The sequence below is a fragment of the Oncorhynchus clarkii genome, chromosome 7 (assembly GCF_045791955.1).
Source record: "Oncorhynchus clarkii lewisi isolate Uvic-CL-2024 chromosome 7, UVic_Ocla_1.0, whole genome shotgun sequence".
Lineage (NCBI taxonomy): Eukaryota > Metazoa > Chordata > Actinopteri > Salmoniformes > Salmonidae > Oncorhynchus > Oncorhynchus clarkii.
The window spans coordinates 20,048,661-20,064,377 of NC_092153.1; the positions used below are offsets into that span (position 1 = coordinate 20,048,661).

Here is a 15,717-nt window from a genome sequence, read left to right on the forward strand (position 1 = left end):
CAGCACACAACACCTTGGTTTTCCAAAACAGGAGATTGGAAAGCAACCTGGTCTCAGAGCATTTCGTATTATTCTGTACATAAATCTGGGACACCCCATTTATTTTGATATGTTATATTTCATATGGTATGCATTCATTTGTGGATGTCCATCACCAATTTCGTATGATATGTTACGAATTACAATTACAAGTATTATATATGATGAATTTTCAAAACGTACAATATGTTTCCGAATTTGCAAAACATAATATATATTACGAATTCTAACTAGGTGGCTAACTTTAGCTAGGCTAGGGGTTTGGGTTAGGAGTTAGGTTTAAGTTTAGAAGTTAAGTGTAGGGTTAAAGTTAGGGGAAGGGTTAAGTAACATACTAAGTAGTGGCAAAGTAGCTAAAAAGTAGTAAGTAGTTGAAAAGTTGGTAATTAGATAAAATGCTCAAGTTGTCCGTGATGAGATTCGCACTCAAAACCTTTACTAGACGTCACATTTGGGTTGTTAGACGTTTGCATTATACGCCTACCCATCCACCCGACCAACCACCCTACTTTTGTTTCTGTCTTAAGTAACCATACCAAACAGAACATATCATAATAATTTGAGTATTCCGAATGTACGTTTACAATGTTATGTCTAGTCTATGAAACCAGGCTGTGGAAAGACGAAACTAAAACAGACTCTCTAATAACTTCACAAAAAAGGGTGTCCTGTTATGTTAAGGAAGTTCGACTGAAAAAATATGGTTCTGTTACATATAGACAGACATAACATATTATAGCCCTTTAAGACAGGCCCATAAAGGCTCATAACATGTTATAAAGCATTATTCCTGCAGGCTACACAAATGTTACCAAAATATTGATATGTGTTTGTGGTATTTTATCTTTATCCAATTTAGAGGTCCTATTCTAACCTTATTTCAATGCACTATCATCATTGAATGTGACTTCATTTTGATTTTATTTCACCTTTCTTTCATCAGTTAAGAACAAATTCTTATTTACAATGACGGCCTACCCCGGCCAAACCCGGATAATGCTGGGCCAATTGTGTCCCGCCCTATGGGATGTGATACAGCCTGGATACGAACCAGGGACTGTTGTGACGCCTCTTGCATGGAGATGCACTACCTTAGACCGCTGCGCCACACGGGAGCCACAATTAACAAAACTCAAATTAATTGTTGCCAAGGGTCAAATAGATTCCAGTCTATTTAAGGGTATTTTCACATACAGCCCTCTTTAAAATAAACTATCTCAGTCCTCTTTAAAGTGTACTCTGGGTAAAAAAAAATTTGCAAAAGAACTCAGTTCTCTTTCTATTCCTACTGCCCTTGTCTTTGAATGAGGACTCAACTCTTTTGCCAATTCACTTCACCTATTTTGTGGCCTGAGTCCTCTTTGAATTCACATCTTTTTAATTTCACCTTTATTTAACCAGGTAGGCTAGTTGAGAACAAGTTCTCATTTACAACTGTGACCTGGCCAAGATAAAGCAAAGCAGTGCAACACAAACAACAGCACAAACAACAACACAAATTGTTCTGTTTAGAAAGGAACTAATATTTTTTTTCCCAACATTCACTCAATGCATTCTGGGTTTTTACAAAGTGCAGGACAAGCAATTCCATCAGAACATGTTATCAGACAGCTAGATATACCTACTCACATTTTAGAAGCTAATAGATTGCATTTATTTAAAAGATGATACATAATAATAATGATCAGAAGATAATTTTAACAACAGAATAAATAACAGAAGAATAACTTCAGATTAAATAATGCTATAATTGAAAATTGTACACCCAATGCCCCTTTAAGAGCAAGCAATGATTCACCAAATATGTTGTTGTCTTGCTATGCTATTCAACCCGCATAATCAAACAAACAGTTTACAGGCTCTCATCCTATAGATCATATATTGCAAAAAAAATGATCTGAACATCGTACGAAACTCCACACAAATGTTGCAATGTCTGTGCATCGCTAATCAATATCCAAAAAACAGCACGTTTTTTCTTCCAACCTACACGGCATCATCTTCTCTCTTTCGTGAAATCAATGGGAAGAGTTACGTCAGAGGAAACGGTGTTGCAGTAGTCCAGTGTGTTATGCCGGAATAATGAGAAGCGAACCCGGGGAGCTTTGTGTTCACACTGCCCTAAAAAAGGAACCGGACAGCGGAATTCAAGAGAACCAACCTCAGACCACCTCTCGAGATGGTCTCAGTTCGGGTTTGCTTCAGGGGCACTTTTGAGGGGTCTGATTTCCTTTGGAGTGTTTACACTGCACACAAAAAATCTGCAAAAATGGTCTCAAAGGGACCAAGTGTGAAAGCACCCAAAGAGATTGGATATCAACCTCCATAATTCCTGGATATTACCTATGAGACACATTCATGGGGTGAGGCTATTCTCTTCTGATGAGAAATGAATGGTAGGCTATGTCTGCATCCCAAATGGCACCATATTCCCTAAATAGTTCACTACTTTCAAGCATGGGCCATAGGGCTCTAGTCAAAAGTTGTGCATTTTTGATGTAGAATATATGTTGCCAAGATGTATGTAGGCCACATAGGTTCTATCTTTGACAAGCAAAGAAACAGGTACAATGGAAGGTTATTTCACTGGAGAATCAGATTTTAGTGGGATAATGAAATAATGCAACTATAAGATGGCACAATATGCTCAATCATCCTGAACTAAGCACTACACACAATGTGTGTGTGTGTGTGTCAGTGACTTAAGAGTGCAGAGCTGGCATTATCAAGTGGGTCAAAGGTTCAGGCTGAAGACAGTGTGGGCAGCCTGCTGACTGACTGGTTTGCTGGCTGGTAAGCTCTTAATTAAAGTGACCACACAGATGTCCCATCTGCCACTGCGATCACCGCCACACATTTCTGGCTCCCATGTAAACATAATAATCCAATGAGAGGCCAGGTACACACACACATGCAGGGATACACGCAAATCACTCACACACACTCACTCACTCACTCACTCACTCACTCACTCACTCACTCACTCACTCACTCACTCACACTCACACACACACACACACACACACACACACACACACACACACACACACACACACACACACACACACACACACACACCCGAACCCACACCCGAACCCACACCCGAACCCACCGATGCAGCCAGACACTCCAACATACAAAAACAAACATTATGAATTCAACAAGCCACTGAGTCTCTCTAAAGCCTTTTAGCTCCTCTGTGTCTGTCACTGCAGGGAAACCTCCTTTAATAGGCACTGAAAAGTACAGAAACAAGAGCAATATAATGTTAAAAAAAATAACATTTCTAGCAATCCTTGTTGAAATTACTGCCATCCACCACTACTGACAATGAGCAATAGAGGGAGAATTACACCAGCAATGCCAAGCACTTCATCTCCTATAGCGTGTGGTGGGAAGGTCTCTTTTCGCTGAGCATTATAAGGACATAATGGAATCCCTGTCTACATTGTTCTTCCACAGTCTAGGGGCCGAGGAGGCATGCAGTCATCCACAGGAGTCACAGCCAATAAGAACAATCCGTCTGGAGAGAGGCAACCGCCCGGCGACGGAAGCATCTGTCACAAAGGGACTAGAGCAGGACCCAATCACAGATAGGCCTAATATATTTTTTCCCCTACACACATACATGCACACCCAGTCTAGCCCGCCTCACTTATTCGGGCTATGGGACATCGGGCATCGTTATGCTAACTCCATCAGCTGATTCATTGGTCCGCGCCAGTGATAGCCCAGAATATAAACAGATCTGAGATCAGCCGGGAGTCTGGATGATGTGACAGAACACATAATAAGGCTATGGCTGGTTGAGTCAGACACTGATTGGGGATCAGACTGATGGCAGACATAAATGAGGCAGTCACAGAGGCAGTCAGGGAAGGGCGAAATGAATAGGGACAAAGACTGGAGAGAGGCACTTATGTAAACATGATACGATGTCGCCCCCGCTCACTGACTTTTATTAGATCTCTGTGTTGAATGATCTGTGCCTGACTCCTCAGGCATTATTCCATATGGGGGGGGGGGGGGGGGGCAGCTAGCTACTATACAGATACACAATAGCATGTCTGAGCTGAGCTGACTGTGTTCTCTGTGCTGACTGCAAAATCTAATCCATACTGTACGCCCACATGGATAAAGGAATTCCACGACAGAATTAATATGTTGATGGATACGGATATAGATATATGGTGACAGGATGCCACAGCCAACGCTGAGCTTGATACAGTGTTGTGGGGCATGGGTATGTTGAGCTCGTGGGCTGGAATGACAATGGCCCGCGCTGATGGTTTAACCACTACTAGGCCATTAAGTTTGACACCATATAGAATCATTGGGATATAAGTTCATTAACATTTCATTGATGTGCATTGCAGTGTGTTAGCCATCAAATCTGTTGTGAATGCGGTTGAGTGAAGCGGGTGAGTTGCCATAGTAGCCACTACACTGTGACACATCTGACATTCCTTGGAGGCGTGGGTCCGAATCCCACTTCTGACACCATTGTTGCGATTTTGGGGGATGCTTAAACTCCAATCGCCTTGACCAAGGGCAGCGACAGTAGCCACTGGCCCACAAACACCCTTGGTGTTTGCGGTCTTAAGAACGTCAGATTTCTTACAATACTACTACAAAACTTAGAGAAGAAACACTTATACCATTGTTAGACTTGTACCATAGCTGTACTGACCCCATAGTTAAAACACTACATGACGACCCACAGAGTTCAGAGGTCATTCTGAGCAACTAACTACAGACAACTAACTCCGATACAATGTCACACTATTTTAATAGGACAGATTTTCCTCGCCCAATTTAAAATGGGAAGATCAGCGCTCATTCTAAAAATCCACGGGTTATTCTCGTGCGGCAGTGCGTTGAATGACTATCTCCTAATTATGACATCAGTTCTGAGCTGAGTGGTGAATTCGCTTACGTCACACCTCAATGAGGCTGCAGTAGGATGTAAATGATCCTATAGTAAAGGGGGAAATGGACTCTCGACGCAGTTGTCATTCTTCGCGGTCAGAGAACTGACAGACTTCATCCTTCCTTCATTTTAAATGTTGGAGAGATAAAAAAAAATGTGTCTTTCAATACAGTCAAGTTTGACTGATGAAGTGATACACCAAGAGATGAATGAAGAGACGGTTTGAAGAGAGACGGTTTGCAATAAAGATTTCTCAACACAAAATATTTAAAAACAGAGATGGCTGTGTAAATTAAAATTGGCCCCTAGTTTGAAACCCGTGGCAAAGTCTGTGGCATTAAAATCTTTGGCATTATGTCAATGAGTACGACAGTGCAATCTGATGGTAGCATAGACAGAATTTATCTAGGCCTATATAGGTTGTGTCTGACCTGTGTCATGCTACAGTGGTACAGTAAGCTGGTGGTGCCTACTGGTCTGTTGTCATGGAAACGTTGCCATGGCGCGTGGGACGGCGGTGTGTGTGTGTGTGCGCTCATGTCTGTGCCTGTGTCAGTGTGTATGTATATATGCGTGTATGTGTGTGTGTGTGTGTGCGTGCGTAGGGGCTGCATGTTACCTGGAGAAGTGCTGCTGTAGCGAAACCATCTGCACTCGGCCCAGCTCCGACTCGTCCGTCACCTCCCGAAGCCGCTTCTCACTGTCCAATCGCAGGCGTCGCTCTTCCTCTAGCACGTGAATCAGCTTTTGTCGCTGTGGGAAAAAGGACAGAGTCAGGTTGGCTGCTGGTTGTCAACAAAACAGCTAAATGTAACAGGTGTTGTTACTAGTCAACAGGCAGAGAGATAGAAAAGCCACCAGCAACATAGACCAAAGTCTGTGACTATCTACATGTCACAAATATCTATTTCATAATATCTAGTTCATAACATCTGTGTCATAACATCTATATAATATCTACAGTTGAAGTCAGAAGTTTACATGTACTTAGGTTGGAGTCATGAAAACTCGTTTTTCAACCACTACATAAATGTCTTGTTAACAAACTATAGTTTTGGCAAGTTGGTTAGGACATCTACTTTGTGCATGACACAAGTAATTTTTCCAACAATTGTTTACAGACAAATTATTTAACTGTATCACAATTCAAGTGTGTCAGAAGTTCATACACTAAGTTAACTGTGCCTTTAAACAGCTTGGAAAATTCCAGAAAATTATGTCATGGCTTTAGAAGCTTCTGATCAGCTAATTGACATAATTTGAGTCAATTGGCGGTGTACCTGTGGATGTATTTCAAGGCCTACCTTCAAACTCAGTGCCTCTTTGCTTGACATCATGGGAAAATCAAAAGAAATCAGCCAAGACCTCAGAAAAAAAACATTGTAGACCTTCACAAGTCTGGTTCATCATTGGGAACAATTTCCAAATGCCTGAAAGTACCAAGTTCATCTGTACAAACATAAGTACGCAAGTATAAACACCATGGGACCACGCAGCATTCATTCCGCTCAGGAAGAAGATGCGTTCTGTCTCCTAGAGATGAACGTACTTTGGTGCGAAAAGTGCAAATCAATCCCAGAACAACAGCAAAGGGCCTTGTGAAGATGCTGGAGGAATCAGGTGCAAAAGTATCTATATCCACAGTAAAACGAGTCCTATATTGACATAACCTGAAAGGCTGCTCAGCAAGGAAGAAACCACTGCTCTAAAACTGACATAAAAAAGCCAGACTACGGTTTGCAAAAACACATGGGGATAAAGATCGTACTTTTTGGAGAAATGTCCTCTGGTCTGATGAAACAAAAATAGAACTGTTTGGCCATAATGACCATCCAGTATGTTTGAGGAAAAAGGGGGAGGCTTGCAAGCCGAAGAACACCATCCCAACCGTGAAGCACAGGTGTGGCAGCCTCATGTTGTGGTGGTGCTTTTCTGCAGGAGGGACTGGTGCACTTCACAAAATAGATGGCAGGAAAATTAGGTGGATATATTGAAGCAACATCTCAAGACATCAGTCAGGCAGGAAGTTAAAGCTTGGTCGCAAATGGATCTTCCAAATGGACAATGACCCCAAGCATACTTCCAAAGTTTTGGCAAAATGGCTTAAGGACAACAAAGTCAAGGTATTGGAGTGGCCATCACAAAGCCCTGACCTCAATCCTATAGAAAATTTGTGGACAGAACTGAAGAGTGTAGAGCAAGTGTAGAGCAAGGAGTCCTACAAACCTGACTCAGTTACACCAGCTCTGTCAAGAGGAATGGGCCAAAATTCACCCAACTCATTGTGGGAAGCTTGTGAAAGGTTACCCGAAACGTTTAACCCAAGTTAAACAATTTAAAGGCAATGCTACCAAATACTAATTGAGTGTATGTAAACTTCTGACCCACTGGGAATGTGATGAAAGAAATAAAAGCTGAAATAAATTATTCTCTCTACTATTATTCTGACATTTCACATTCTTAAAATAAAGTGGTGAATCTAACTGACCTAAGACAGGGAATTCTTACTAGGATTAAATGTCAGGAATTGTGAAAAACTGAGTTTAAATGTATTTGGCTAAGGTGCATGTAAACTTCCGACTTCAACTGTATATTAAGACATCCATATATATAGTCAACTTCCCATGGCCTTGTAGTCTATGTTGATGCATCCACTACAATAGTCACTTTCAATGACACATATGATGAAATGTACATTACACTTCTATTGTAAGACAGCCATAGTCAGCTACCCATGGACTTGGTGGCTATATGCTGTGTAGGAGGCAGATGGCGGTTGGGCCAGTATCTGAAAAGTTGCTGGTTTGAATACCCGAGCCAACAAGGTGGAAAGAATCTCTCATTCTGCCCTTGAGCAAGGCAGTTAACCCCCAACAACAACTGCTCCGGGTGCCGTTGACTTCGAATCTGAGGGATTGGGTTAAATGTGGAAGACACACTTCGGTTGAATGTATTTAGCTGTGCAACTGACTAGGTATCCCCTTTTCCTTCCTTCCTTTCGAGGCATCCCCTATAACTATAGCCTTCACTCGGAATGAGATATATCATGGAATGTCCATAAAACGGTTATCAGTATCTGCGTTTATTCGAGGCACGATTTCCCTTTGCTATAATCACAGCCCCTAATATTGTACTGTATGTTATAGTGTTCAAGTGAAGAGGAAATTCAGCCACTCTTGGCAGACATGAGGAGGATATGCCCAATTTCCTCTTCAGTTTTCTCCTCAATTCATGCACATTAGTTGGAGAACGAGGTAGGGGCAGTGTTCGTTTCACTTGGTACCATTATTGTGATCAAACACAGTGTCACGGCCTCTGTTTTTTCTAACCAGAAGTAAACATCCTTATATTTTGGCAATAAGCTTATTACACCCTCGACAGAGGGAGATGGTTGAGTGGTTGAACCTACTGTACGGCTAAGAGGCTTACCCAGCATGCAGTGATCAATCTGTCACTTACTGTAACTAGGTAGATTTTGCCATATGGAGACAGATTATAGTTAAGTTAGTGCACTAACTTTCTCCAAATCATGTCTTCAGTGTTAAAGTATATTCAAGTGAAATCCCCAAACTCAACTAGCTTGTGGAAGTTTAGATGTAAAGCAGGCAGTGTTTGGCCCCACAAAACTTTATCACAGAACCCCGACATTATCTTTGACTCAAAACTTCTTCCTTGACATGGTCATGCAGGAAGGCAGGCAGGCCGCATAGCCTTTGAAGTGTAGAATCTGAAACGAGGACAGTTTCTTCTTTTGGAGTAACTTCTGAGGCTTCAGGACATAGTGCATGTTCCAATTAGGGTCATAGAAAAAAAAATGGGATGTTCAGAAGCTTTTCTGCTTTTAGAGTCTCTGTAGCAAAAGTTGATCATCTTTCAGCAGTGAGCCTGCAGTGGAGTCTTTAAAAACCATGTTTAGTAAAGACAAATCTAGCATTAGTGCAGTTGTTTTCCACTGTGATTCTAGCAGCAGGGTTTAAGCTTTAATTTACACTGAGTGTACAACACATTAAGGACACCTGCTCTTTTCATGACATAGACTGACCAGGAGAATCCAGGTGAAAGTTAAATCCACTTCAAAAGGTGTGGAGGAAGGAGAGGAGACAGGTTAAAGGAGGATTTTTAAGCCTTGATACAATTGAGACCTGGATTGTGTATCAGGGTTAGGTGTCACGATCGTCGTAATGAGCGGACCACGGGCAAGCATGATTGAAGTTCCACATCTTTATTTCAGTGAAACTTTACACAAAAATAATACACCAATAACGACACGTGAAGAAGTGGTGCACATGCACAAACACAACACAATATCCGACAAAGCAGGTGGGAGATAGGGCTTCCTAAATATGATCCCCAATTAGAGGCAACGATTACCAGCTGCCTCTAATTGGGAACCATACAAAACCACCAACATAGAAATACACATTCTAGAACACCCACCTAGTCACACCCTGACCGAAACCACTATAGAGAATCCAAGGGCTCTCTATGGTCAGGGCGTGACATTAGGTCAGAAGATGTACAAGATTAGCTTATTACCACAGCTGCAATAGGATTGTGAGTTTGCTCAACAATTATTATTTTTTTTAAAGCATACTCACAATTCTATTGCAGCTGGTTGCCTTACAATTGTATATTTGAATCAACAACTTTTTATTATTACAGTGCAGAGTGCTGCATTACACTGGGTATCCATTTTGTGCCATGGCAACTGGGACGGCTTTAGGAGCTCGAATTAGAAACATGATATTGTTCTCCTGAACTGTAGAATTCCAAATGCAAATAGATGTTATGAAATACAGTTGAAGTCAGAAGTTTACACCCTAGCCAAATACATTTAAACTCAGTTTTACACAATTCCTGACATTTAATCTGAGTAAAAAATCCCTGTTTTAGGTCAATTAGGATCACCATTTTTTTTCCTGAGCTCTTGGCTGATTTCTTTGGATTTTCCAATGATGTCAAGCAAAGATGCACTGAGTGTGAAGGTAGGCCTTGAAATACATTTTCTGGAATTTTCCAAGCTGTTTAAAGGTACAGTCAATTTAGTGTATGCAAATGTATGACCCGCTGGAATTGTGATACAGTGAATTATAAGTGAAATAATCTGTCTGTAAACAATTGTTGGAAAAATGACTTGTGTCATGCACAAAGTAGATGTCCTAACCAACTTGCCAAAACTATAGTTTGTTAACAAGAAATTTGTGTAGTGGTTTAAAAACGAGTTTTAATGACTCCAAACTAAGTGTATGTAAACTTCCGACTTCAACTGTATATTACTATATGGATGTCTTACTATAAGTCTTACTATATGGATGTCTTATTATAAGTCTAACTATAAGTCTTACTATATGCATATCTTACTATAAGTCTTACTATATGGATGTCTTATTATAAGTCTTACTATATGGATGTCTTACTATAAGTCTTACTATATGGATGTCTTATTATAAGTCTTACTATAAGTCTTACTATATGCATGTCTTACTATAAGTCTTACTATATGCAAGTCTTACTATATGGGTGTCTTATTATAAGTCTTACAATATGGATGTCTTACTATAAGTCTTACTATAAGTCTGACAATATGGATGTCTTACTATAAGTATGACAATATGGATGTCTTACTATAAGTCTTACAATTTGGATGTCTTACTATAAGTCTTACTATATGGATGTCTTACTATAAGTCTTACAATATGGATGTCTTACTATAAGTCTTACTATAAGTCTGACAATATGGATGTCTTACAATAAGTCATACAATATGGATGTCTTACTATAAGTCTTACTATATGGATATCTTACTATATGGATGTCTTACTATAAGTCCTACTATAAGTCTTACTATATGGATGTCTTACTATAAGTCTTACAATATGGATGTCTTACTATAAGTCTTACTATATGGATGTCTTACTATATGGATGTCTTACTATAAGTCTTACAATATGGATGTCTTACTATAAGTCTTACTATAAGTCTTACAATATGGATGTCTTACTATAAGTCTTATAATATGGATGTCTTACTATAAGTCTTACAATATGGATGTCTGATCTGATCTTCATCTAAGACAACAATAGACAAACATAGTGTGCTTAAACTAGTAACTCACAAATGTAGCATTTTTCTATGTTGTCTATATTGAATACATAATTTAAACATTCACAGTGTAGGTTGGGAAAAATATGTGAACCCGTAGGCTAATGTCCTCATCCGTAAGCTAATTGGAGTCAGGAGTCAGCTAACCTGGAGTCCATTCAATGAGACGAGATTGGAGATAGAGCTGCCTTGCCCTATAAAAAACACTCACAAAATTTAAGTTTGCTATTCACAAGAAGCATTGCCTGATGTGAACCATGCCTCAAACAAAAGAGATCTCAGAAGACCTAAGATTAAGAATTGTTTACTAGCATAAAGCTGGAAAGGGTTACAAAAGTATCTCTAAAAGCCGTCTCTAAATGTTCACCAGTCCACCGTAAGACAAATTGTCTATAAATGGAGAAAGTTCAGTGCTGTTGCTACTCTCCCTAGGAGTGGCCATCCTGCAAAGATGACTGCATGAGCACAGCATGTTCAATGAGGTTAAGAAGAATCCTAGAGTATCAGCTAAAGACTTACAGTAATCTCTGGAACATGCTACCATCTCTGACAAGTCTACAATATGTAAAACAATAAACAAGAATGGTGTTCATGGGAGGACACCACAGAAGAAGCCACTGCTGTCCAAAAATAAAATTGCTGCACATCTGAAGTTCGCAAAAGAGCACCTGGATGTTCCACAGCGCTTCTGGCAAAATATTCTGTGGACAGCTCAAACTACAGTTGAGTTGTTTGGAAGGAACACACAACCCTATGTGTGGAGAGAAAAAGGCACAGCACACCAACATCAAAACCTCATCCCAACTGTAAAGTATGGTGGAGGGAGCATCATGGTTTGGGCTGCTTTGCTGCCTCAGGGCCTGGACAGCTTGCTATCATCAACGGAAAAATGAATTCCCAAGTTTATCAAGACATTTTGCAGGAGAATGTTAGACTATTTGTCTGCCAATTGAAGCGCAACAGAAGTTGGGTGATGTAACAGGACAATGACCCAAAACACAGAAGTAAATCAACAACAGAATGGCTTCAACAGAAGAAAATACGCCTTCTGGAATGGCCCAGTCAGAGTCATGACCTCAACCCGATTGAGATGCTGTGGCATGACCTCAAGAAAGAAGTTCACACCAGACATCCCAAGAATATTGCTGAACTTTAACAGTTTTGTAAAGAGGAATGGTCCAAAATTCCTCCTGACCGTTGTGCAGGTCTGATGCGCAACTACAGAAAACATTGGGTTGAGGTTATTGCTGCCAAAGGAGGGTCAACCAGTTATTAAATCCAAGGGTTCACATACTTTTCCCACCCTGGACCTGTGAATGTTTACACAGTGTGTTCAATAAAGACATGAACACGTATAATTGTTTGTGTGTTATTAGTTTAAGCAGACTGTTTGTCTATTGTTGTGACCTAGATGAAGATCAGATCAAACTGTATGACCAATGCAGAAATCCAGGTATTTCAAAAGGGTTCACATACTTTTTCTTGACACTGTATGGACATCTCCCTATATGGACATCTCCCTATATGGACATCTCCCTATATGGACATCTCCCTATATGAATATCTTATAAAGCACAAGTCCCATCTTCTGACTTCCGTCTGTTCTATGTACTGTTGTCCTGAACAGGGTCAGTCAGACTGCATCTGGATAGAAACACTAAAAGAGGCCTCCCAGGTAACGCAGTGCTAGCTGTGCCACCAGAGATTCTGGGTTCGATCCCAGGCTCTGTCGCAGCCGGCCGCGACCGGGAGGCCCATGGGGCGGCGCACAATTGGCCCAGCGTCGTCCGGGTTAGGGAGGGTTTGGCCGGCAGGGATATCCTTGTCTCATTGTGCACTAGTGACTCCTGTGGCGGGCCGGGTGCAGTGCATGCTGACCAGGTCGCCAGGTGTACGGTGTTTCCTCCGACACATTGGTGCTTCCGGGTTGGATGTGCATTGTGTCAAGAAGCAGTGCGGCTAGGTTGGGTTGTGTTTCGGAGGACGCAATGGCTCTCGACCTTCGCCTCTCCTGAGTCCGTACGGGAGTTGCAGCGATGAGACAAGACTGTAACTACTACCAATTAGATACCATGAAAAGGGGTAAAAAAAAAGACGATTTTTTTTAAACACTAAAAGGTGCTTAATAATAAATACCTTGGTCAGCCATTAAATATATAGTGCTGAGTCACTAATTTAGTGAATAACCTTGTCCAAAATCAACTAGTTCAACACTCCTTGTGGCATAGAGCCTTAGAGCAAACAAAGTAAGGCCTTTCCTTCACCTCTATTAAAAAACATATAGCTATAAAATATTTACCTTCGTGGCTATCACATATAAAACATGAGTTAATTTGAAAAAGCAAAACTTAACAAAGTTTTTTAATCATCATTATGTTATTTATGATATATGCAACACTACCAAGATCTTGTTCATTAGGTTGTCCACTGCATGGTAACCAAGATGGAATTGAAAGCAGACAATTTCACAAGACAAGTACTGCAGGGCCATCTAGTGGCTATTGAACAACACACTAGCTCAAGCAGCGTGCAGGAGAGGAACTAACCAAGGAGCCTAGTATAGCACAAACCAGGCTCCTTACCACATGAATGACACATTTCAAACCTCAATATATACTACTACGGAGGCCTTAATATAGAAAATCTGTATTACTCTCAAATCAAACTACCTATATAACTGTACATCAAATCAACCCCTATACCCTAGTCACTAGGTCACTATTACCCTACTACTATTACCCTACTCCCCCCCCCCCCCCCACTAGCACTGACTTTGCTGATAGCTACTGTATTGATGACTGAGATATGTGGTTGTCTTAAGATGAATGCACTAACTGTAAGTTGCTCTGGATAAGAGTGTCTAAAACATGTTCATGTCTAAAAGAGAAAGACAAAGTAACACTGAATGAAAAAGGTGCCCCACACTACTGCAACACCACAACCAGGACAGTTTCCAGGCAAAAAATATATATATAATAAATTAAATACAAAACAATGACAAAACCGTTTTTTTCTCAAGGGGGGGGAACCTTTTGGCTCCTTCAGTTGTGAGCCCAGTGTGTTAGAGTTGAAACCGTCCAATAAATAACCATGTTTCACTCTAACTCTGTGACTTGGCCCAAGACTTTAATCCGCTGAAGCAGTTGAGCATTAAACCCTATTCACAACTAAAACCAGCCCCAGCTCTTCAACACGGCCGTAAATCCAGGGATACTATGTGGAGCGGCTTTTACGCACCAGGGAGCCTCTCCATCACACGTAATGGCTGCCGTAAATAACACACCACTACAGGAACATAAACCCACTATCACAGGGCTGGTGCCAAGTTAGAGCTGGACCAAACCCAAATGAGTTCCTTCACCATGACTAGTTAGACCGGAGTTGAACAACTGAACATGAGTTTAAGTAATCGCTTTTGAAAGTTTAGTGACCTTTTTGGAAACTAGACCTTTTCTCTTTCAGAAGAGACGGGTTTTCTATCATAAAAATGAGCCAACTCTAACATAAACAGGTTTAAACAAAAACATCTAATCAGAAAATTAAAGGTAAACTGCGGTATTTTGATCAAATATTTTATAGATTCAAGGAGTTACAAGCAATTGACAAAACATATTGTACTGGACTTATTGCAACTTATATGACTTGACATCAAAAATGTGTCGACCGATTCTTCAAATACCCACACTAATTGCCTAAATATGTTTACTGTATGTTAAAATCACCTCTATATGCAAAGGTCCAATTTGCCTCAAACACAACTGCAAATGACACTGTTCAGTGATTTGGCCTGGGTTCCTACAATTGTCCATTGTCCCTGCCTTTTGTTCACCACATCTACTTAAAAACACCCCAGGCACAGCAACCATGCAATAAAAAATTAATAAATGTATCAGCCCCAAATGGCACCTTATTCCCTACATACTACTCGATAATCTCCCTAAGGGCAACGGTCAAAAGTAGTGCACTACATAGGGAATAGGGTGCAAGTTGGAACGCTACCCTACGTCTGCATACTACGCCTTGCCAAGAGCTTCGACAACAACACACTTATAACAGCATACATTATATTAAAGGCAGTCTTCTGCTTTTGTTCAATGTATAATTTCTGCCATTTAACAAGGCCCAGATCCGTTAAATCCAACTTTAAGATATCTTTATGTTGCCAGAAAATCCTAGCGAGACATTACAGTATTTCACAGCTGAAGTATTTACTGTCCACAGACTTTATATGCGTATGGCAATTGGCCTTGCCCCGTGATACCAAGCCTGATAATTGAAAGCATACTCTAACGTGCTAAAACCAACCACGAACATTAAGCTGAACATTAAGCTGCAGCTAGACTAGACGACATTCAGTATTGTCAAAAAGAGGATCAACTCGATGTGAGAAAAACTGTTCAGGCAATCAGTAGAAAAACTAGCATAAGCATTCTTTCTAAAGCAATATTTACTTTGATGTCTCAAGTGACAAACAAAAGGATTATACCTCTGATTATGATTAGCTTGCATGGCAGTAACCTGTCTGCACGGATGTTCTTCCCTCTCTGTCCAGTAGATGGCCTTCTCTTCCCAAAAAAAACATATCTGTCAAGGCCCATATACACAAAGTGTCTCAGAGTAGGAGTGCTGATCTAGGATCAAGTCCT

The 15,717-nt window shown here is 40.7% G+C and overlaps 1 protein-coding gene across 4 annotated transcripts in view; it reads right to left on the reverse strand.

Moving 5' to 3' along the window:
• The window catches only part of LOC139413011 (nck-associated protein 5-like), a 158,725-nt gene that overhangs the window by 72,025 nt on the left and 70,983 nt on the right, over window positions 1–15,717 (reverse strand). For all 4 annotated transcript variants that reach the window (XM_071159975.1, XM_071159976.1, XM_071159977.1 and 1 more), the window contains one exon: window positions 5,589–5,722. In XM_071159975.1, coding sequence (XP_071016076.1) covers window positions 5,589–5,722 — 134 coding nt within the window. The remainder of the gene's footprint in view (window positions 1–5,588; window positions 5,723–15,717) is intronic.